The following is a 19,624-nucleotide window of genomic DNA, read 5'->3' as shown; positions in this document are numbered from 1 at the left end:
AATGTACATGTTTAGGAAAAAATGGAATACTACAGCAGATAAGTAATGTGATTATCCAGGTTATAATCAATCCATTCAATGAGAGCTATAAGAAATGAGCTAGGAGCATATAATGTGGTCACCTTTTACTGAATATGCCAGAATGTATCAGTTAAAGCTCTTATTTTTGGTCACGAAGGCTAGGGTTTTAATAAGCATTGAATTTGAACTCTTAAGTTACACCTTCCCCCCCTTGCCCCCCAGTGATGATATGACTTGTGCTGGAATCTGAAATCAGGTGCTAATCTTTGTTCATTAGAAATAGCTATTAGAATAGCTGCAACTTTTGGAGCCGTGCATTCACCTGTGTGTCACTTTCCTGAGGTACAATTTCATTGTGTCTCTGCATGGATAAGCTAAATCTTTCTACCTAAATGCTAACATGAAAACTAGCACAACTGCTTTGTTTATTTGATCAAAAGTTTTTCACTGTGAAAAATTTGGTCATATCTGCAGTGTCAGCTGTATTTACAAAAAAGAAGTACATTTCTTTGCATGTATGCAATGCTGAAAATAATTATCCACACTGTAGAAATACAGTGGGTTTTGTTATTCTCCATTGTTGAAAAGAAGTTAATTTTCTTAATATCTTTTTTTTTTTTTTTAATGACCAAAGGGATAATCTATAAAATGGAGCATGTTGTTAAAAATGGCGCATCTCATCTGCATTTACTTTACTATCAGCAAGTGTACATGGTAGTGACAAATTCTCAAACCCTACAGCCATCTCACTGTTTATATGGAAACTGGGTTATTAAAAGTGGCAGTTCAGCTTGAGTTATTCTTCATTTGCTACTTTCTACTACTTTCATTTGATGGGAAATTAATGATAAAAGGGCTTAAAACCTGCAAGGCATAATTTCAGAATTGAGGTTTACTTGACATACATACCTGATTTTTAAGTTTTTACTTGCTACCTTTATTCAAATCTACTTTAAATGTTCTATTAAAAAAACCCAAACAAACAAACACCCTCCCCACCCCCCCAAAAAAACCATGCAAAAAAGCCCCTCCAAAACCCAAACCCAACCAAACAAAACCTCACAAACCTAAACATTTAGCTTGGTCACTTGATATATAATTTATCAGTACTTCAAATTAAAAAATAGTTATGTTTTTCATATCTGCCTAACAGTAATTCTTGACTTTTCCAGCAGTAGTTTTCAATTAGCATTTTCTTTGGAAAGGATGTGTATACCTCTTGACAGGTGAATAAAAGTTTTCAAATCTAATTGAAAATGTTTGCTATGATAGCAAGGAGGAATCTTTGGCAGTAACTGTTCTGCATATAAGTAAATTAATATATTAATAGTTTATAATAAAGGCATCATCTCTTTTCCCCCTTCTTAGTCATACAGGGGCTCTATGTGGCTTTCAGCTCTGCTGTTCAATATTTCTATCTGTATGGTGTTTGGTTTACGCTTTCTGTAAGGAAGTCCTTGTATGTTTTTAAGCTTCCCTTATTTTCTTTTCTAAAGACATTGAATCAGCAGAAAGTATTTGAAGTTTTGATGACCTGCTGTCTTAAGTCATTAAATAACAAAATCTCATGTTTCTGAATTGCCCTGAATTCTAGATGATAGCACAACATGTTTTTGTGATCTTACTCCCTCTGTTTCTGAGCAATTGAACCAGGAACTGACTATAAAGGAAACACTAACACAGGCGATTGTATTATAAAGTGTGTTTTAGTATTTTAGAGAATCTTCCAAGAAAATCCTGATAGGATATGTGCTCCCACCTTCCACATGTGTCTACTGAGATTTTAAAAATGTGTATTTTGGATTTAAGCTCTTACTAATTAGAAATTTCTCAGTCTGTAGCCTTTCGGTAGTATGCTACTGGTTTTAATTGCATTGACTCTTAGAAAAGGACAAGTGTTTAAAGAAGAGTAGTTATCTCTTGGACATCTTGAGCCGAGTGTTAGTGTTAATGTCTATAGCTGTGTGATGGTTTGAAACTGTCTTTTTAATTTTTTCCTTGCAAAGTTCAAAACAGAGAAAAGTGAAATATTGTAAATAAGTCACTATTGGGTGTAAGAAAGCAAAATACTGATTGTTCTAAACACTTCCATTGGATAGATAGAAATGTTTAAGAACTATTACCCAAAACAAAGAGGGGCACTCTGCACATTCTGCATTCTGCAGTGGGGGCAGTTGCTGGGCTGTCTGGCTGCTGTTTTCTTCTTCTTCTCTTCTGGCCGAAGATAACATACTGACCTTGGCAGCTAAGTTAACAACTTTCTGCTTAACTAACTCTGCTTCTCTGTCCAGGGGGGTCTGGGGGGAAGCTCCTGGGAGAGAGAGAGAGGCCCCTTTGGGAGGGTCCCCTTCTGGGGAAGCAAAGGGAGATCGGTTGTGCTTTTTCTGTTGATTGTATATATTTGTGAATGTTGTGAATTTTGTATATTTGTACATATTCATTGCATTTCTCTGCTTGTAAATACAGCTTTTCATTTGCTTCCAGACTGAGCTAGCCTGGTTATTGTCGGTGGGGGGGGGGAATTTCAGCTCTCACTGACACAAGCTGGAAAAAACTCTTGTCTAGTGTCAGCAGGTTTTTGTGCTTCTATGTTGTTTATGTTGTGGAACTTTCAGTGCTTTAATAAAAGAGTGTTTTCGGAGGACTGTGTTGTGGAAAAAACAGACACACTGGAGATTGGAGTGAAAAAAATGTTACTTGTAGAACCAGGTTATCACTACAGAGAACATCTACGGCTAACATACATATCTTCAGTTTCTAAGTTACTGACTATGGTAGGCAGGGTGTGTAATACTTGTATGTGTACAATAATGTTTGTCTTGCTTTTTTCCTCATTCATCATGTCATGTAATGTGGAATGAAAAACAATCCACTTGTATTAAGGTTACAGTGCTTGTATGGGGGGGAGGGTATATAGGGATGAAGACACAAAAGGGGATGAGAAGCTGAGAGGGCTGTAAAAAGAATGAAGATACATAATTTCACATGGTCATCTTCATATCTCCGTGTTTTGAACTAAATTCTCAGGTCCAGTAGTAGTAATATCATCATCCAATCTTAGCCAGGTTGTCTGAGTTACATCACCACAGCAGGGCACAAAGACCCAAACACATTTGCTTTGGGCTAGCCATGCAATGGTTTGGGCTAGCTGTCAAAGCCTGAAAAGAATGACATCTGGAAAGGAAATGAGTGTGACTTTTTGGTTGCTTAGATGAAAACGTTACTGTCTTTCATGAGGTTGAGTCTGAAGAATGCTAGAGGATATTGGCTTTGTGTAGCTGTGGGACAAGTTTTGTTAGAGGGCTGCCTGAAGGCGCTGGGAAGATGCGCTTGGGGCAGTGACTGGCAGGGAACTTGCAGAGCTTCCTCAGGGGCATGCTTGCCCCAGGTGCTGTCATCTGCCCCAGGACACATGCATTGCACAAAGTCAAATAGGGATTTTTGGATCTAGTTGTAAAGCATCTGGGTATGTCTTAACTCTATGGTTAAGCCATACATTTATTTGCAGCTGTAGGTCTATGCAATTAATGTACAGTAGTTCTGTGCAAGGACAGGTGAGAAATAGATCCATACAGGTTTGTATAGACATAGTTGAAGACCTAAAACACCACAGTAAAGAATTGCTATAGGAGTGTAGAGCATCAAGCTCTTGTTTCCACTAGTGATATTCCAAGTGACCAGTAAAGTTATTCTCTTATTCTCTTTGATGCTTTACTCTTAACCAAAATTTCTGGTTTTTGGATGGGATGCATCTGTTTATAGAGGCCTGCATCACGTTTTTGTATTTATTGTCCTTGTTTATTCTTGACTTCAGAAACCCCCTGTAAAAGATTTCTTCCTTGGTATTAGAGAAATATGAGATGCTTTGAAAATTATTTAAGCTGCTTTGAATATGCAGTAAACTCAGAATATGTCTGTTTGAAGCATTTGTTCTGGGTCAGTGTATGATTTTTCAGGTAGACCTCTTCAGGAAATACATATACTCATTCTTGTGCATCCATGGGTTTCTGTGAAAGTCATGCAGTACTAGTTTTAATAATGTAAAGAACTGCTGCAGCAGGGCTTGTCTTCTTTACCCTCCTCCCCCCCCTAAAGTATTTGTAAAGGTGTATTGTTCCTTCTGATAGTCGGCCAGTTGCCAGAGTAGTGTTGGGATACTGCCAGACCTGCACTGCGGTAAATCAGGAACCTGATTTAGCTGTTGTGCGGTGGATATGTTTTCTGTGAGGAATTTCTTAGGCTATGTGTATCATTAAAACAAATATGTTCAAGGACTTGGCAGTCAGCTCTGTGTAAGCAAATGCTGAATGAAGGCTTAATAGTGTCAGTGGTCAATGTTACAGTCTGTTGGCTTTACATGTCCAGTACCAGATATCTGTGTTGTTTGACCTGATTTTGAGACTTCTTTTTAATGAAGACTAACGGGCATTTGAGAGGGTTTTAATTTTCACCTTCTTTACTGTAAACATTTAGCTAAAAGCTGTCACATTTTTGTTGTAATTTTGAGAATAACAGCTTTGCTTTTGGAGAAATATTGAAGGTATAAGATTTAGTAGCAGTGTTGTCTGTCTCATTATCAAAGTATTTTGGATGCAAGGTAATTTTATTTTGTCATTTCTGTCATTATTTTCCTGATTGAGGAAACTAGAAATTCTTATGTTGTTCTGAATTTACATTCTGATATCAAGGGCTAATTCACTATATAAGTTTTATACTAGTTCAAGGACAATAGGTCAATTAGCTTGCCTATGCATAACTGAATAATGTATTTATTGATTGCTTGTTTAATCAGCTTAGACTGGCACACATTACTGATGCTCTGTGATAATCTCTGATTTGACTGAATTTTCTATTTTATTTTACCATTTTTATTTCAGAAGTGGAAAAGAATAAAAATAAATACTCTAATGAAAAAACCTACATCTGATAATTTTTTTTCATGAATACCAACAAATTTTTTTCCTGTGGTTTATTCTTCTTTATTTCTCACTCTTGATACTAGGAGACAACGGAGCATTTTTCATCATGTGTCCATTAGTAAAAGATGATCATAGACCTCAGTTGAAACATGCACTTTAAGATGCCTTTTTAGTGAAAATTAGAAGTTCTGAATTACCAGTTAGGAATTTTATTACTGGCTGTATTTTAACTTTTTCTTATTTAAAGATGAGGAGTAAGAATAAATGCGACTGTGTTGCTTAAAAAATCGGCACATGTGATTTTTTTTTTTGTTTTTATTTTTTGCTAGTACCCAATTGGTTTTATTTCAGTTTGGGGTATATCCCTTAATGTTATCAAGAGCATTTAAAATGCTCTTGCACATGTCAGGTTACTGCTTAACTACCTTGTTTAGGAGGGCTACAGACAGGGCTAGCTGTGTGAGTAAAGTTTTCTGAGTGTTGCAACAGTACAGTGCTAGTGAGCAGGATCTTCAATGAGATCTACCTGAGAGAATTGTTAAACGTGGACATGTTTGACATCCTAAGCCATGTCAGGACTAATATCTAATTTTGGCAATGATTATTCAGTTAAACTACCTGTAGCTTTCAGCATGCAGAGAATAACCAAAAGGAGCAAAGAGAAACAGACATGTTAAACTGCTGATACATATCCCATTGTGGATAAGCTTGCATAACAATGTTCTCTCTAATTTCTTTTTGTGTAGTGCTTGAATACCTGAAAGAGATCCCAGTTGTGACATGTCAGATTTTCATTGTTTTTATTCCTCTCAAGCAGAGATCTGGGAACACGAACCATGTCTGTTCTGAATTACTCTATATTTGCTTTCTTTATTCAACTTTCAACAACACTGAGTATGATTTAATGAAAATGTAGGTACATCTTGGTTTGTAATAAAGTTATTTTATTGAAATACTTACCAATGTTACAGCTTGTACGAATGGGAATATGTCCAGTTTAAATGTAAGTTTTGGAAGTGGTTGCAGTTTTAATGATCAATGGAGAAAATAATTCTAAATACCTCCTTCACAACCAAGAAATTGTTCTTGTTGATTTCATGACCTTTATGTGAAGTAGCTTGGAGAATACCTCTGAATTCGAAAGTAATTCTGGATGCTGATGTTTGACTTACTAAAGGTCCTTCCAGCATCTAGACTTGCTGGGCCATTCAATTCACTGTTGGAAGGAGGATGACACCACTGTTATTTAGGTCTCAGGTTAGACATATCTTCTGTGAAAGGAATATTAAGAAGAAATTATATGGAAGCCATTTCTAAGTTTGCTTCCATTGAGACCCCCATATTGTTGAGCTTTTTTTCAAGTGCTATCTTAAGGGAGTTGATTGTGAAACCAGTGACCAGAAGGTGTTCAGAGCTGCAAAGGTTTCTGTTTAGCTTTCATGTCTGGGTGCTGAATTTTGCACTGAAGTGATGCCTTATGTGACAGAATTAAAGCACGTTTGACAGCAGTCATCACAGACACCTGCAAATTCTTGCCACTGTATGTACTTACATTTATTGTCTCAGATGAACCAAATGCGCACAGGTAAGCATGTGCTGAATATGATTCATTATTCCAGAGAGTTTTTTTGAGCTCTGAGTGCCTTCGAGGTCTCAGAACAGTCATATGCTAGAAAAGACAAAGATTTAAATCTGAGTCTACCTCTCAGCCTTATTAGTTTTGACAGCCTGGTGACGTCTTCATAGTCTATTGTATAATTACGTAACTGAAGTTTCCAGACAGAAGAGTTGGTAACAGCTATGGAGTTACTTTGCAGAGTTTTGTGTTCACCTTTTGGAGTCAGTTTTCAAAGCAGAGAAGTATATTGTCTGGCTGCAGCTTGTAGTTGTGTGAAATAGGTGATTTGATCCTTAAGGGAAGTAAATAAAACCTTGTATATTAGTAGATTTGCAAAAGTTAAAGTATTTTCATTTGGCTTAAATATTTTGTTCTAAATTGTTGCTTTAATTATTTTATCCTTGGAAATGATGTTCTGTACAAGTATAAGATTACTTGTGTTTTATAAAGCTTGAACCCAGACGATGTTATCTTCTGTCAGACTACACTTCTGTTCTTTGTCAAACTATCACTGACATCCTAATAGTTACTTCCTGGCAGTTTGGGAAATCACTCTGTCTATAATGATTGCTGAAAATGTCTGTTTTAAAGTTTCAACTGTGCTAATAAGTGAAAGCTATTTGTATTTAGAATGATACCTATTAAAAAACCCAACAAAAACACTAGGAGACTTGCAGTTCAGCAGCAATGCTGGTTGTGTATTCATGTCAGCTTAGGACTCTATGGGGGGAAGTGCTTCAAGATGTCTTTTTTAACTCAGGTGCACATTAATGCTTGTGAGAACAGTATTTTCTTTGGAATTGATTTTCTTGAGTTTATCTGCTTTAACCTGGTTCTCTCTGTATTTATATACAGTATTGATTTTTCTAGACTGATGTGTTTCAGGGCAACACAGGCACATGTGAGAAACAAGCATGAGAAAAGGAAGCTTGATGTACTTCAACTATGTAAATTAAAACTATTCATTGTTGATACCATGTTATCACTTCTTTTTCTATTATCTATCAGTATAAAGAAGTATTTCCTGAGGTTGTCATTTTGAAGAGGTTATGTTCACTGGGAGTGCAGCTGACCATTGTGGTTTCACTTGTCAGGTCATAGGCTGGTAGGGAAAAAATATAGGCTGCTTCATCTTTGTTAAATTCTTTTGTTCTTGGTCATAGATTGTGTCCTCAGTTTCTGCTGTTAATTCTCTGTTTCTGATGTTTGGGTTTCTTCTGTGGTTATATTATACAGCACAAAACAGAAATGCAGCATGTTTTTAGATTGGGTGAATTCGTGTTTTAGGCCAGTTCCTTTTTTTTCCCCCCTAACTTGAGTTTTCCTTCTAGAAAACATAATACAGTGAGTGCTGAGAAAATGGCACTCCTGTTTTGAGGACCATGCTGTGTAGGTACTTATTAAACTGAATTTCCTCAAATGAAGAACATGCTGCTAATGTACATAGCCTACTTAAGGTTGAGTTTTAATACTATGCTGTCATAATCATTAAAAGATGCAAGCTGTTCTTGCTTCAAGTCATTTTACAATATATATAATATATAATTATTGCAAAAAACTTCAGATGTAATTTAAAAAGAGAAGGTGCTACAAATCAGTTCAGTAATATGCATCTCAGTGTCACTAGGAATGTGGTTTTCAGAATGGTGCACTTGAAGCCAATTCACAAGTTTCTTTAGAAAAGGCATGAGTGGTAAAAACTGAAGTACAGATATTCTTGATGCTAACTGTCAGAAAGGCACAAGACTTCTACTGCAGCTATTTCTAATAACCATAAACTACTTTATTTTTTGAGTCTAAATGTTATGTGAACTTATCCAAGAAGAGTATATGAGTGCATTACTCAACAGCAAGAGCTGTTTTTTGCAGTAGAACAACATGGACATTGACAAAGTCCTCATCCAGTTCCTCTGTAGAATGAAGAGAGGGGAAAAGAAACTTTGGTCCTTTGAATGCAATTTTTTTCTTGTACCAGGAAGAGGCACGAAAGGGGCAGTGTATAGTAGCATCAGGTAAAGTTGGCTAACAACTGCTGTAGATTTGCCATCTGCAAATGTATCCAGTTCTTTCTTAACTTGTGGGAAGGCAGATGGATGCCAAGGCAAATTTCTGTCTTCAATACACAGTGAAGGAGATGGCTAGAATTGGGAAAGGAAGCCTTATTTATAGAGCAGAAGATGCTACAGTTCTCTGCAGCAAGAGGAAAGTGATGGATTTGACAGGTTACAATACAACAAATTAACTGTAGCATGACTTGATATTAATTACTTCATTTTTTCATTAGATTTGTGCTGTTATCAAATGGGTGTATGCTTTTTAAAAAGTGAAGCAAATGAAATGAGGCATTCTAATAACGTGTATATTTGCAAGAGGAAATTAAAATAGTTTGAAGTTTTGTAAGTAATTGAACTGTGTCTTTCTTCCACAATTCTGAACACTTTTGCCTCTTTGCTTCATATTCTGAATTTGGTAATGCTGGGAGTAACTTAAATCAAGTGTCTTATACTGTTGTCTTTTTTCAAATTTTCAGCCCTGATGATGTTGGTACCTGTTGGTATATCCTGCTGTCTGGTTCAGTCTTCATTAAAGAATCTATGTTTCTTCCAAGGAGCAGGTATGTCAGCTATGCATGTACTGCATTTTGTATTTAAATAAAATCATTTTAGTAGAGTATTTTTAGAATTACAAGGCAATGTCTTATGATTAATGAAATAGATAAGTGCACACACAAGCACATTTTTCCTATCTTTATTACCAGTGGTAATTGTTTTATGCCCATAGCTAGAACTGAAAGCCTGTCATTGTGGACACTGTGGAAACATGCAAAGCGTCATGCAAATTCTGTCAATTTAAAAATAAAACCACAAAAAAATGACAAATGGGGTGAAGTACCAAGCAATCTGTTCCTGCGAGTAATCAAACTTAAATCATAGGATGCACTAGAGCTCACAGTGTTTTCCTCAGGCTTTTCTTACAATGCACAAGTCTTTAGTGCACGTTTTAGCATATGCTTCTGTCAGTTTGGCTGCTTCTGTTTGACTGTGCTTCACATAAATGGATTTGCAATGAAGAGTGATATTTTAAATGGAAAAAGATAAGTTTTGAGTGTGAGGCAGCACTCCAAATTTATATTGCTACTATAAAAAATACTAATAATTTCGAATTATGGAAAAAATGCAAATGACAACAAGGATTTCAGACCAAGTTGGCTGAACTGGATCATTTTAGTGAAAGCAGAGCAGAATCACTCTAAAATGCTGATTATATACATATTCGTTCAGACTATTATAAAAGGCTCCTTTGAAGTAAATAGTGTATAATAAAATTTGTGAAAGGCATAAAGAAAGAATGATCTGTCTTTGAATGCTGTGGTGAGAATGAAAGCACCAGAAACTTTTGTACAGTTTTGAATAGTAGGAAACTACTTCAGAGCTGTGATGGTTGGCATATGAACAATTGGGTTTCAAATCTGCCTTTCAATAGGAGAGCAATGCTGGTCTTCTTGGGACTTCCATCTGTAAGAGGACAGGCACTGCTGATAAAGTGATACATTTGGTGTACCATCAAACTGTATGTGCCAAAGGTGCAAAACTGGTAATTGTGAGAAGTACCACAACAGCAGATTATAGGAACCCTGCTGCTGGCAGATGGAAGAAAATTGTCCCAAATGTCATGCATGAACAGGCAATGCCAGAAAAAAAGCTGGCAGAAAGTGTTGCCCTTAGATGCCAGAAGAAGTGATATATGCTGTCTGAATTAATATAGTGGTCATATAAAGTCTGTGGCAAGAGTCTTGTATTCCTTTGAAATACAGCAATGCTTGTGCTCCAGACATTTTTTGATACTCAATGAAAGGTGAGATATAGTAAGATAAACAATGAACTTGAGATTCTTCCAGGAAGAATGAACAGAAAATTACAGATTCTGTTACTCAAAACAGAACATTTAAGGGCTGTTCACCTGGAGAAATTCAGAAACGACATGTAGAACAGTGTCTGAGATTTTGGTGAATTACAGGTATGGAATTTGGCATTAAAAAAAGCTTCATTGTTGTGGACAGAGTCAAGTAGCTGCTAAATCAGGTGTCTTGGGAAGCAAATGTAAGAGAGGGGATTTATTAATTAACAAAAGACATGAGTCCATAAAAGCAAAATTAAGAAGCTTTGATGATATAGTGTAGGAAGTATTTCTGGAAAGGAAAACCAGACTCGCTCTAGTGAGACATCTTGGGTTGAGAACCTATGGTTGTTACAGGGTAGGCGAGGACCTTATTTAAGTCTAGGGCACGGCTAATCAAGATTTTTACTTTGGGAAATAAACTTCCATGTCTGGGCCTTGGGCTCATCCATAAATAAGAAAGGAAAAGTGAGAGGGCACCCAGGTTAGATTTCTGATTTGGAATACTGATGAGCAAGAAATTAAATGTTAAAAAAATATTTTCCAACATATAAAATTTTATTTTTAAAACAGAGGTTTGAAGGAAAAGTTTTTTCAGCTTTACTTAGGCTGCCAGTGAATTACAGAATCACACAATTTTAAGGGTTAAGGGACCTCAAAAGATCATCTAGTCAAACGCCCCTGCAAGAGAAGGGTCAGCTATACTAGATCACACAGGAACCCATCCAGGTGGGATTTGAATGTCTTCAGAGAGGGAGACTTCACAACCCCCTGGGCACCCTGTTCCAGTGTTCCGTCACCCTCTCAGTGAAAAAAAATTTCTTCCTGTTTCCATTGAACTTCCTATGCCTCAACTTCCACCCATTGCCCCTTGTGCTGACATTGGGCATCACTGAGAAGAGTTTGACTCCATCCTGTTGGCACTCACCCTTTACATATTTGTAAACAACGAGGTCACCCCTTATTCTTCTCTTCTCCAAGCTAAAGAGCCTCAGCTCCCTCAGCCTTTCCTCATAAGGAAGATGTTCTGCTCCCTTAATCACTTTTGTGGCTCTGTCCTTGTTGAACTGAGGGTCCCAGAGCTGGACACAATATTCCAGGTGTGGCCTCACCAGGGCAGAGTAGAGGGGATGGAAAACCTATCTTGGCCTGCTAACCACACCCCTTACACCCCAAAATGGCATTGACCTTCTAGGCCACAAGAGCAGATTGTTGACTCATGGCCAATTTTCCATCCATTGCTCACAAGTTAGCACACTGCTCAGACTGCATAGGAAAAAAACTGATTAGCAACACTACTAAAGGAAGATTTTGCAGTACTCTAGAAAACGGAGTGAGACCTCCTGAAAAGACTGCTGTGCAGAAAGAATTAACTGGCAGGGTAGTATTTTGAAATGTGAAGAGTACTGTCAAAAGTGGGCAAAAGGGAACTTTTGCTTAACTGTTTGCTTAAACTGATTATTTAAGCATACAGAAGGTAATTATTTGAAGAACCTTTTAAAGCATTGCGTAATTTGGGAGTCTCGGTATCTTGCTGCTGTTAAGATAGATTTGCTGTGCTTTACCAAATGGAGCATGGCCTGATGCATCACTAATGGCAGGTAATAAGATATAAAGATTGCTAGGTAGAGATCATAAAATTTTGTAATTTGTTTTGTAAAAAAAAAAAAAAGTCATTTGAGTAAATATATTACAAGTTTATATTTAGACTATTTAAGTGAGTTGTTTTTGCAATTTAATTCATTTTATCTTTGCCCATCTAGAAAGTTACTAGGAAATTCTGTAATATGTGAAGCATGTGACTATGAGAACAGGTTGTAGCTGAGAAGTGCAAGTGACTAAGAAAATTCTGATTTCCCCAAGTTTTCTTTTCCCAGAGCCTGGAGTAATTCATCCCTCTTTTTCCCAAGTATCTCACCATCCACCATCCCAAACCAGTCCTTTCCCTACCTTAAAATTCTGCTTTCTTGTTGACAGACTGCCACATGGTTCTACAATAAATCCCTTTGTCCTGTATCCATCCCTGCTAGTAGGATCTTGGGATCTGATTGTGCTTCTCAGACTGTGGGCTTCCCCTTGCACATCCTCCTGGCTTTCTTGAGCTCAGCTTCACTGAATGCTGGCTGAGTAGGAGTGGGCCAAATTTAAAATAAAAGATATGATATGTGTCTGTCTTGTACTGTCCCCCTCATCCTTAACTTGGTGGCTGTTGGCATGTGAGCCTATGAGGAACACGATTGAGTGCTGTCACCAGATTTGTAGCTGAAACTTGGGAGTACTTCAGTACATTTGGTTGCATATACTCAGCGTATTATTTGCATTTGGGGCCTCTATTAGCTAACTTCATTGCGACAGTTTCAAATATAGCATCCTCAGACTGGTTGGTGGATAACACTGGGAATGCTGTTCCATTGTGTATATGTCAAGTAAACTTTTATTTTTACTTCCAAATTATTGTTTCCACATCTTTGATTCCTAGTGTTAGATACCATTAAAATTATTTGGGGAGAATCAATGATGACTATAGGTTTGGTAGACAAATAATATATAGTTGAGGAAGAAGAATATCTTAAAAAAACAAATTTTAAGAACCGTCAAGCTGTCTAAAAGCATGGGAAATGACCACCCCTTTGCTTTCCCCCTCAAACCATTAAATAATAATAGTGTAGCATTCAAAAAATAAGCAGTTTTATAATGTGCTATATATGGTTGAGTAGCTGCTAGTTGAAATAGTTTGGAATGAGTAGCATAAATGCCAGTTTTTCTGAAGTTACATAAAGTACTGGGTGACTTGTATCTACTGACTTACAACTATCTACTTGAGAAGTCTATAATTCAAAATAATAAAAATATTCAAGATGCAATACTGGAATACAGTAAGTCCTATATCGAGTAACTTCCTTAGGAAACTTTAGCATTTAAACAATGTCTGTTTTGTGAAAATAGTGTGAGTATCATTTCATTTCCCTATTGTAATGTAGTTCAGCCTGCATTTGTTCAAATGCTAGGCCATCAGTTAGCAAATAGTGTTCATAAGATAAGGCTGGATTTTATTTAGGTAATTTTAATTTATTTAGGTAATCCAGTGTTTAAAGAATTTTGAACAATTAAAGGTGCCATATTTTTGGTGACATAAAGTACAATTGAATCTCATCTCCTATTTAATTTCTGTAAATTGTAACAGTGACGTTTATTGCACCCCTCTCCATCCTCATATTTCCTTACTTTGCTCCTTTCACCACAACCACCAAATGAGCACAAATTAACAGTCTCCCCACTATTTCCCCTGAGCATCTGTACCCTAAAGCAGCTCATATGGTAGAATGAGGTGTATGTATGAAGTCCACAAAATAAATGAGCAGAAAATACAATTCCTTGAAGGTTGTCTGGACTCTTCTGTATTTTCACGTGGTTACTGACAGCAGTAATATGACAGACCCTCAAAATATCTTTTGGAATGGCTTCTAGCATCCCTAGGTCTGATTCATGCTCTTATCACATTTTCTCAGTGTATTTGCTCAGGTTTTTGTACGAGGACTTTGCTCCTAGCATATATTTTACAGTGGTCTTTCATCTTTTCACTTGGAGCTGCACTGCAAATCATCTCCTAGATCTCCCATAGCTATCCTCATTTCTTGCTCATGGCCTTTGTGACCAGAGGATGCAACAAAATACATAATTGCTAGGCAGCTTTTCTCAGCCCAGTAGGTTCTGGTGCTTGGGGTTTTCTGCTTTTCTCCTTGAATTCTTTCAAGATTGTTTGGGTGGTGTGTGCTATGATGCTTGGGTATGCTGTGATGCCAGCTTGCTCTATGAAAAACTGGCTTTGCTCTTGTCTCTAACTATTCACTTCTGTGCTCTTTCCTTGCTGTAGCCTCTACTTTCCTTCCTTACTGCCACATTCAACCAGTTCTGCTCTACCTGCTATCTTCTCCTATTTACCCACCTCCAACTTCATATGGTGGTGGAGAGCTGCTCACCCTTTGGAAAGTTCACAATTTTTGCCTTTGTATGTAATTATTTAAACTTTTCTTTAAATGAAAGATTAATTTTAAAACTTGGGAGAATATCTGTTTTTTCTCTCTTCAAAATTAAAAGTGATGTATTTATTTAAATATTGATAATTGAGCCCTCTAGTCTTTCCTATACAAAAACAACTTAAAAAAGGAATGGAAACCATTGAAGAAATTGTGAACTTGTGTTGAACGTGTTTAAAACAATAACGAGACTCAGTTTGTGCAGAAATTATTTGTCCTCAACTAAGTGTGTCCTTATTAAATGATGTAAATAACTTCTCTCAGGAAACTTGTTAGCAATTCTGGAAGTTGTGTTTGTGGTGGTTTGGTGTGGGTTTTTTGTGTGGGTGTTTTTTGTTTGGTTGGTTTTGATAGGTAATGCACATGAGTATAAATCATACTGGAACAGAGCTCTTGGCTGTATACATGGATTTACACGTTTTCATGTATCCTGAAACATACTTCCTAATTTCTGTGATGTCTAAGACATGCTAAAATCGGAGTATGACAGCAGATGCAGCTGTGGTTACTATTTGAGGCTCAAACTCCTGGAGAAAACAAAGCTTGCTGATGGGAGGGAACATTATCTGGCAATCTACCTTGAATCTGTTCATCTCTTATTGGTATCATGGTCAGTGTTTTCAGTAAAGCCTGGAGCTTGCTGATGCCTTCTCCCTTGCAAGGTGCTGAACGAGCTGGACCTGCCATGGTTCTGTCCCTGAACTCAGCTCTCTGAGGGCTGGCTAGCAGGGTATGGATGCAAGGGAAGATTTCAAGGTCTGTGAATGTGACTTTCCTGCTTAGTCATATAGTCAACTCTGTAGCTGAATTAGCTGAGCCATAAATTAGTGGGGCTGTGTCTTGTCACGTCATCTGCTGTTGTAGCAAAGTTCAGGGTGCAGGGCACATGCTACTTACACTAGTAATGGCCTCTTGTACTGTCGGCAGAAATTGGTGTATGAGTTCTTTAAAATGTGAATACTTCAAATTATTTTTACAGGTAAATGAGTTTGGTATTTGCTTTATGCCATCCATCTCCTGTTCTGCTGAAAAATCTAAGTGTTCATTGGGCTTTAAAACTAGTCGTCTTCCAAGTGTGCTGCCAGTATCTGAGGCATTGGGGAATAGAAGAGTACACTGCCCCTAAATGATGTTAGTAGTGCCTGGCATTGTTCCTATCAAAACAATGATTTCAGTGCTACTGGAATTTTGTTCTTGCACAAGTGATAAAATGTTAAAGAGACTTAATCTATTATGCTGACATCTTTTGAAAATAAAAATAGTTTAGTACAGTGGGGCTAGTGCTACCAGGCGTTCTTCCAAGTTTGTAATGAGGAGATGTGAAGGTAACAATGAAGCAGAAAGTGTCAAATGATCTGAATAGCTTCTAAGTGAGCCTGACTATTTCTGAAAAATAAAAATGGATTCTGTAGGAGTAAATGAATGAGAACAGGATCTAAATCAGCATCATATGTTCAGTAAAAGAAACATAAAGATCTGGTTTTGGTAATTGGACAAGCACTTCTCACCTTTATGTCGTTCAGTTTGCTTATTTGTTTATCATTGTAGAGCAGTTTTTCCAAAGATACCTTGAATATATCTGCATTGTATTAATAAGAGCTTTGCAAACTACTGATTGAGGTCATGTGTTAAGCCCCCCATGTGAACGAATTGGTTGTATTGAATGAGTTGGGCATGTAAGTGCTGGTGGGAAATGTATGGTCTTGTTTTACTAATAAAAACCTACATGACATGTCAAATTATTTTTTTTTAATATGATAATTTCTAATACATTAATCATGAAAGTCTATAGGGGACTTCTAGTTCATCATACATTTTTCAAGGTAATAGGAAACAGTCTTTATTTAGGATCCAGTATCTAAAAGCTTTGTATGAGGTTTGTTTGAATGAATTTCATGAATGTTAATAAACTAAACTGTGCTCAGACAAGGTCTTGTCTCTTAAGTAATGTTTTCCTATTGCTTCTCATTCTTTGAGACCATTATGTAGATCTTGTGATGTCACAGTGATCTCAATGACAATATAGATGTCATTAAGAGGAGGCATAAACAAAGCTGGTTTTATTCAAACCATTTATTAAAATACATTGGAAAAAAAGAGAAGTAGGTTAGGAGAAAACTTCCATCTTTGAATGTTTTCCAAGATAAAATGAGAACTTGTAATTTAAAAATGAAATAAGGATAACTCTTTTTTTTTCCCCACAGAAAGATCTTTTCTGTCAGCTTGTTGCAGCACTTCAACAGAACAGCTAGATTTTGTTGTCACCACTACTATTACATTCCAGTTTTGTTTATCTCTCTATATATTTCAATGTATTGTATAAATACAGATCTTGAGTTCCACAGGAAGTTTTATAAATATTTTTCTTGTGCAGTTCATATGCAAAGGTCATAAAGAACCCAAGGTGGTCTTCTAGTCCAAAAATTGCTCAATCACTGGCTAGAAAGGCCTCAAGTATCAACACTTACAGAACAGATTGCTATTCTTTACATAACTCTTTCAGATTGAGTTTTTGACTATTTTTCTGCTTAACTTTAGTTGTGAGATAACGCTATAAAAAGTGAAAACCAACAAATTTGGAACTTTATTCAAGTTAATTTTTTTCTAACTTACTTACCGTACTCAGCCTTGTAACTAGGTAAAATTTTAAAATTCAAAACAGTAGTCTGTACTAACAGAAAAAAGGTGTGAAGTCTGTCAGGCATGTTTTAGGGATTGACTGCAGGGACTTTCTCTGAAAGGAAATGTCCAGAATTTAGCCAGTTGCAAATTATTCACTGTGGGGTTTCAGGAACTTCTTCTGAAGGGCTTTCAGTAGTCAGCTATAAATTACCAGATTAATGCAACCTCTGATCTGAATTGTGTTTGCATAAGAAATCCCTATGTGCATTATGTAGATAAAATGCTGTGGTCTGCCATCTGTAAGGATGGTAACTACACTGAAGTAGTTTACTAAAGCTTTCAGCTGGAGGTGAAATTTTCACACGTTTTTAGCAAGAATTAAGGCATTAATATAAATGTGCTTCTCCTAAAATTTAGTGTCCTTCAGACAGACTTGCACTAGTCATCAAGCATTTTCTATCTGACTTGCTAGATTCTTCCTGCCTTTACAGCCTCCTGCTGCAGTCCCTGAATTATTGTCCTTGACACCACGGTGTCTTTCCCCCACAGGCAGCTCCTCAAGCTAGGAGCTGCAGTGATGTTCCAAGGTTCTCTCCTTTTCTTTTTTGTTTTCCCCTCTCCTCTTGAGAAACCCAGTGCTTCTTCCCCACCTACCACCTCCCCCACCCCCAAAAAATTAAAAACAAAAAATTATTGCACAGCATGTGCTTAGTTGTGATGTTCTAAGTGAGTCCTTTCACTGACACACGAGCTATTGTATCTGAGACTGTAAACATCTAAGCTATCATATGACACTGGGTAAGTCTAATCATCCTGATGCATGGTATGTAGTGAGCTCATATCATCAGGATTTGCAAACAGTGACAGGTCCACAAATGCCTCTTCAATTCATATCCAGTTGCCAGCATAGCAGTTTTCCTTTCAAATGTAAAGCAGTTACTTGTTCATGCTTAAAAAAACCCAAACATAAAACCAACAAAAGCAAAAAAAGGCAGCTGTAAATATAACATTGTGAATTAAGCTAAAAGAAAAAAAAAGTATCTACTGATGATTTTGATATGCTCATGACTGCCACATATTAAAATTAAAAAATAAATTTAAATTCAAGTCAAAAGTAGCTTTTTTTTTTTATTTTGCTAAAGGACAGGCACTAATTCAAGTGAGAATTGGAGGTCAGCTTATTGTACACATCAAATTTTCTGATAAGGATCATCTGTCCTTCAGCTGACAAACATTTGCTTTCATAGTTTACAGTGTGGGGAAGCCTGCTGCTATCTTCTCCCCTTGCATCCTCTCCACTGGTGGGCTGTTCATGTTAGAGCTCATCTGCATGCATGAGGGGCTCTGTGGTGGCTTGTTTTTTTTTTTTTTTTTTTTTTCCTGAGGGGTCATAAAATGGCCATGCCAAACCTAGTTTTCATCAGAACACTGAAGAGTTCCCCTAGGGATGCCCTTTACATGTATCCACACTTCTAAATTGTAACCCATTTTGCCATTCTCAAAGGGTGAGCTGGTTGGAGAAACAGTCTGTAGTTCACATTAGATTCATGTGAAACCCAGCTAAACTGAACTTGGTTAAAATAAGACATTGAGAGGGGTGTATAGTTTTAATTTTAATCTGGATGTACCAAAATAAAACCTGGTAGTTTTTAATTAAAAGTTACTATGCCCCCAAGTATCCCTACTTTTTTTTGATTAAGAATTAAAAAATTCCATCTTGACATCTATAGCATACTGTTCTGTAATATTTCATTCAGGAATTCAGTGTGATTGGTTTGCTTTAGAATGAAATTTAAGGCATTTTGGCATTGTTGCAAGTTAGATTTTAAGGATTTGACTTTGGGATTTGTTGAGACCATTCTGCTCATTTTTGCTTCTGTGTCATCAGAGAATAATTGATGCAGTGATGGAAAGCAGCTGCTGATCATGGCTGAGGTCGTGGTGCTGGTATGAGGAAGCAGCACCATGCAGCACATTCAGGCAGGACTTGCAGCAAATGATCTGCCCAGAGGAGCAGTGGCTCCTCTGTGCTCAAGAGTTTGAGAAGTAAAGGTTAGAGGGGAGATAGGAAGCACAGCAGGGAGCACTTTAATGTACATAGTAGTGGTAGTAACGACGTTTGCAGGCTGGATGCTACATAAAAGCAAATGAGGACTCTTTGGTTTACATAACCTCAAATTCCAAATGTGCTTGACAGTACCTTTCTGTATTTTAGGTTGGTAGTTTTCTATGATGCTCCTAAGTGTAGATACCCAGCTGAAACTACGTGAGTTTGGAAGGACTTGTATTATCACAGAAACATTCAGGCTGGAAAAGACCCTCAGGATCTTTTCCTCAGGATCACCAAATCCAACCGGTAACTCTACTCTACAAAGTTCAGCCCTAAACCGTATTTCTAAGCACCATGTCCAAAAGACCTTTAAACACATCCAGGGTTGGTGACTCAACCACCCCCCAGGGCAGCGCATTCCAATGCCTGACCACTCCTTCTGTGAAAATTTTTTTCGTAG

General features: G+C 37.1%; 1 protein-coding gene across 3 annotated transcripts in view; it reads left to right on the top strand.

Annotated features, from left to right (window-relative positions):
- RAPGEF2 (Rap guanine nucleotide exchange factor 2) overlaps positions 1–19,624 on the top strand; it is a 169,484-nt gene that overhangs the window by 59,552 nt on the left and 90,308 nt on the right. For all 3 annotated transcript variants that reach the window (XM_054383180.1, XM_054383181.1, XM_054383182.1), the window contains exon 4: positions 9,089–9,172. In XM_054383180.1, coding sequence (XP_054239155.1) covers positions 9,089–9,172 — 84 coding nt within the window. The remainder of the gene's footprint in view (positions 1–9,088; positions 9,173–19,624) is intronic.

The sequence above is a fragment of the Indicator indicator genome, chromosome 8 (genome assembly GCF_027791375.1).
Source record: "Indicator indicator isolate 239-I01 chromosome 8, UM_Iind_1.1, whole genome shotgun sequence".
Taxonomy (NCBI): Eukaryota; Metazoa; Chordata; class Aves; order Piciformes; family Indicatoridae; genus Indicator; species Indicator indicator.
Note: the sequence above shows the minus strand (reverse complement) of the source record. Positions and strands in the feature narration are given on the sequence as shown.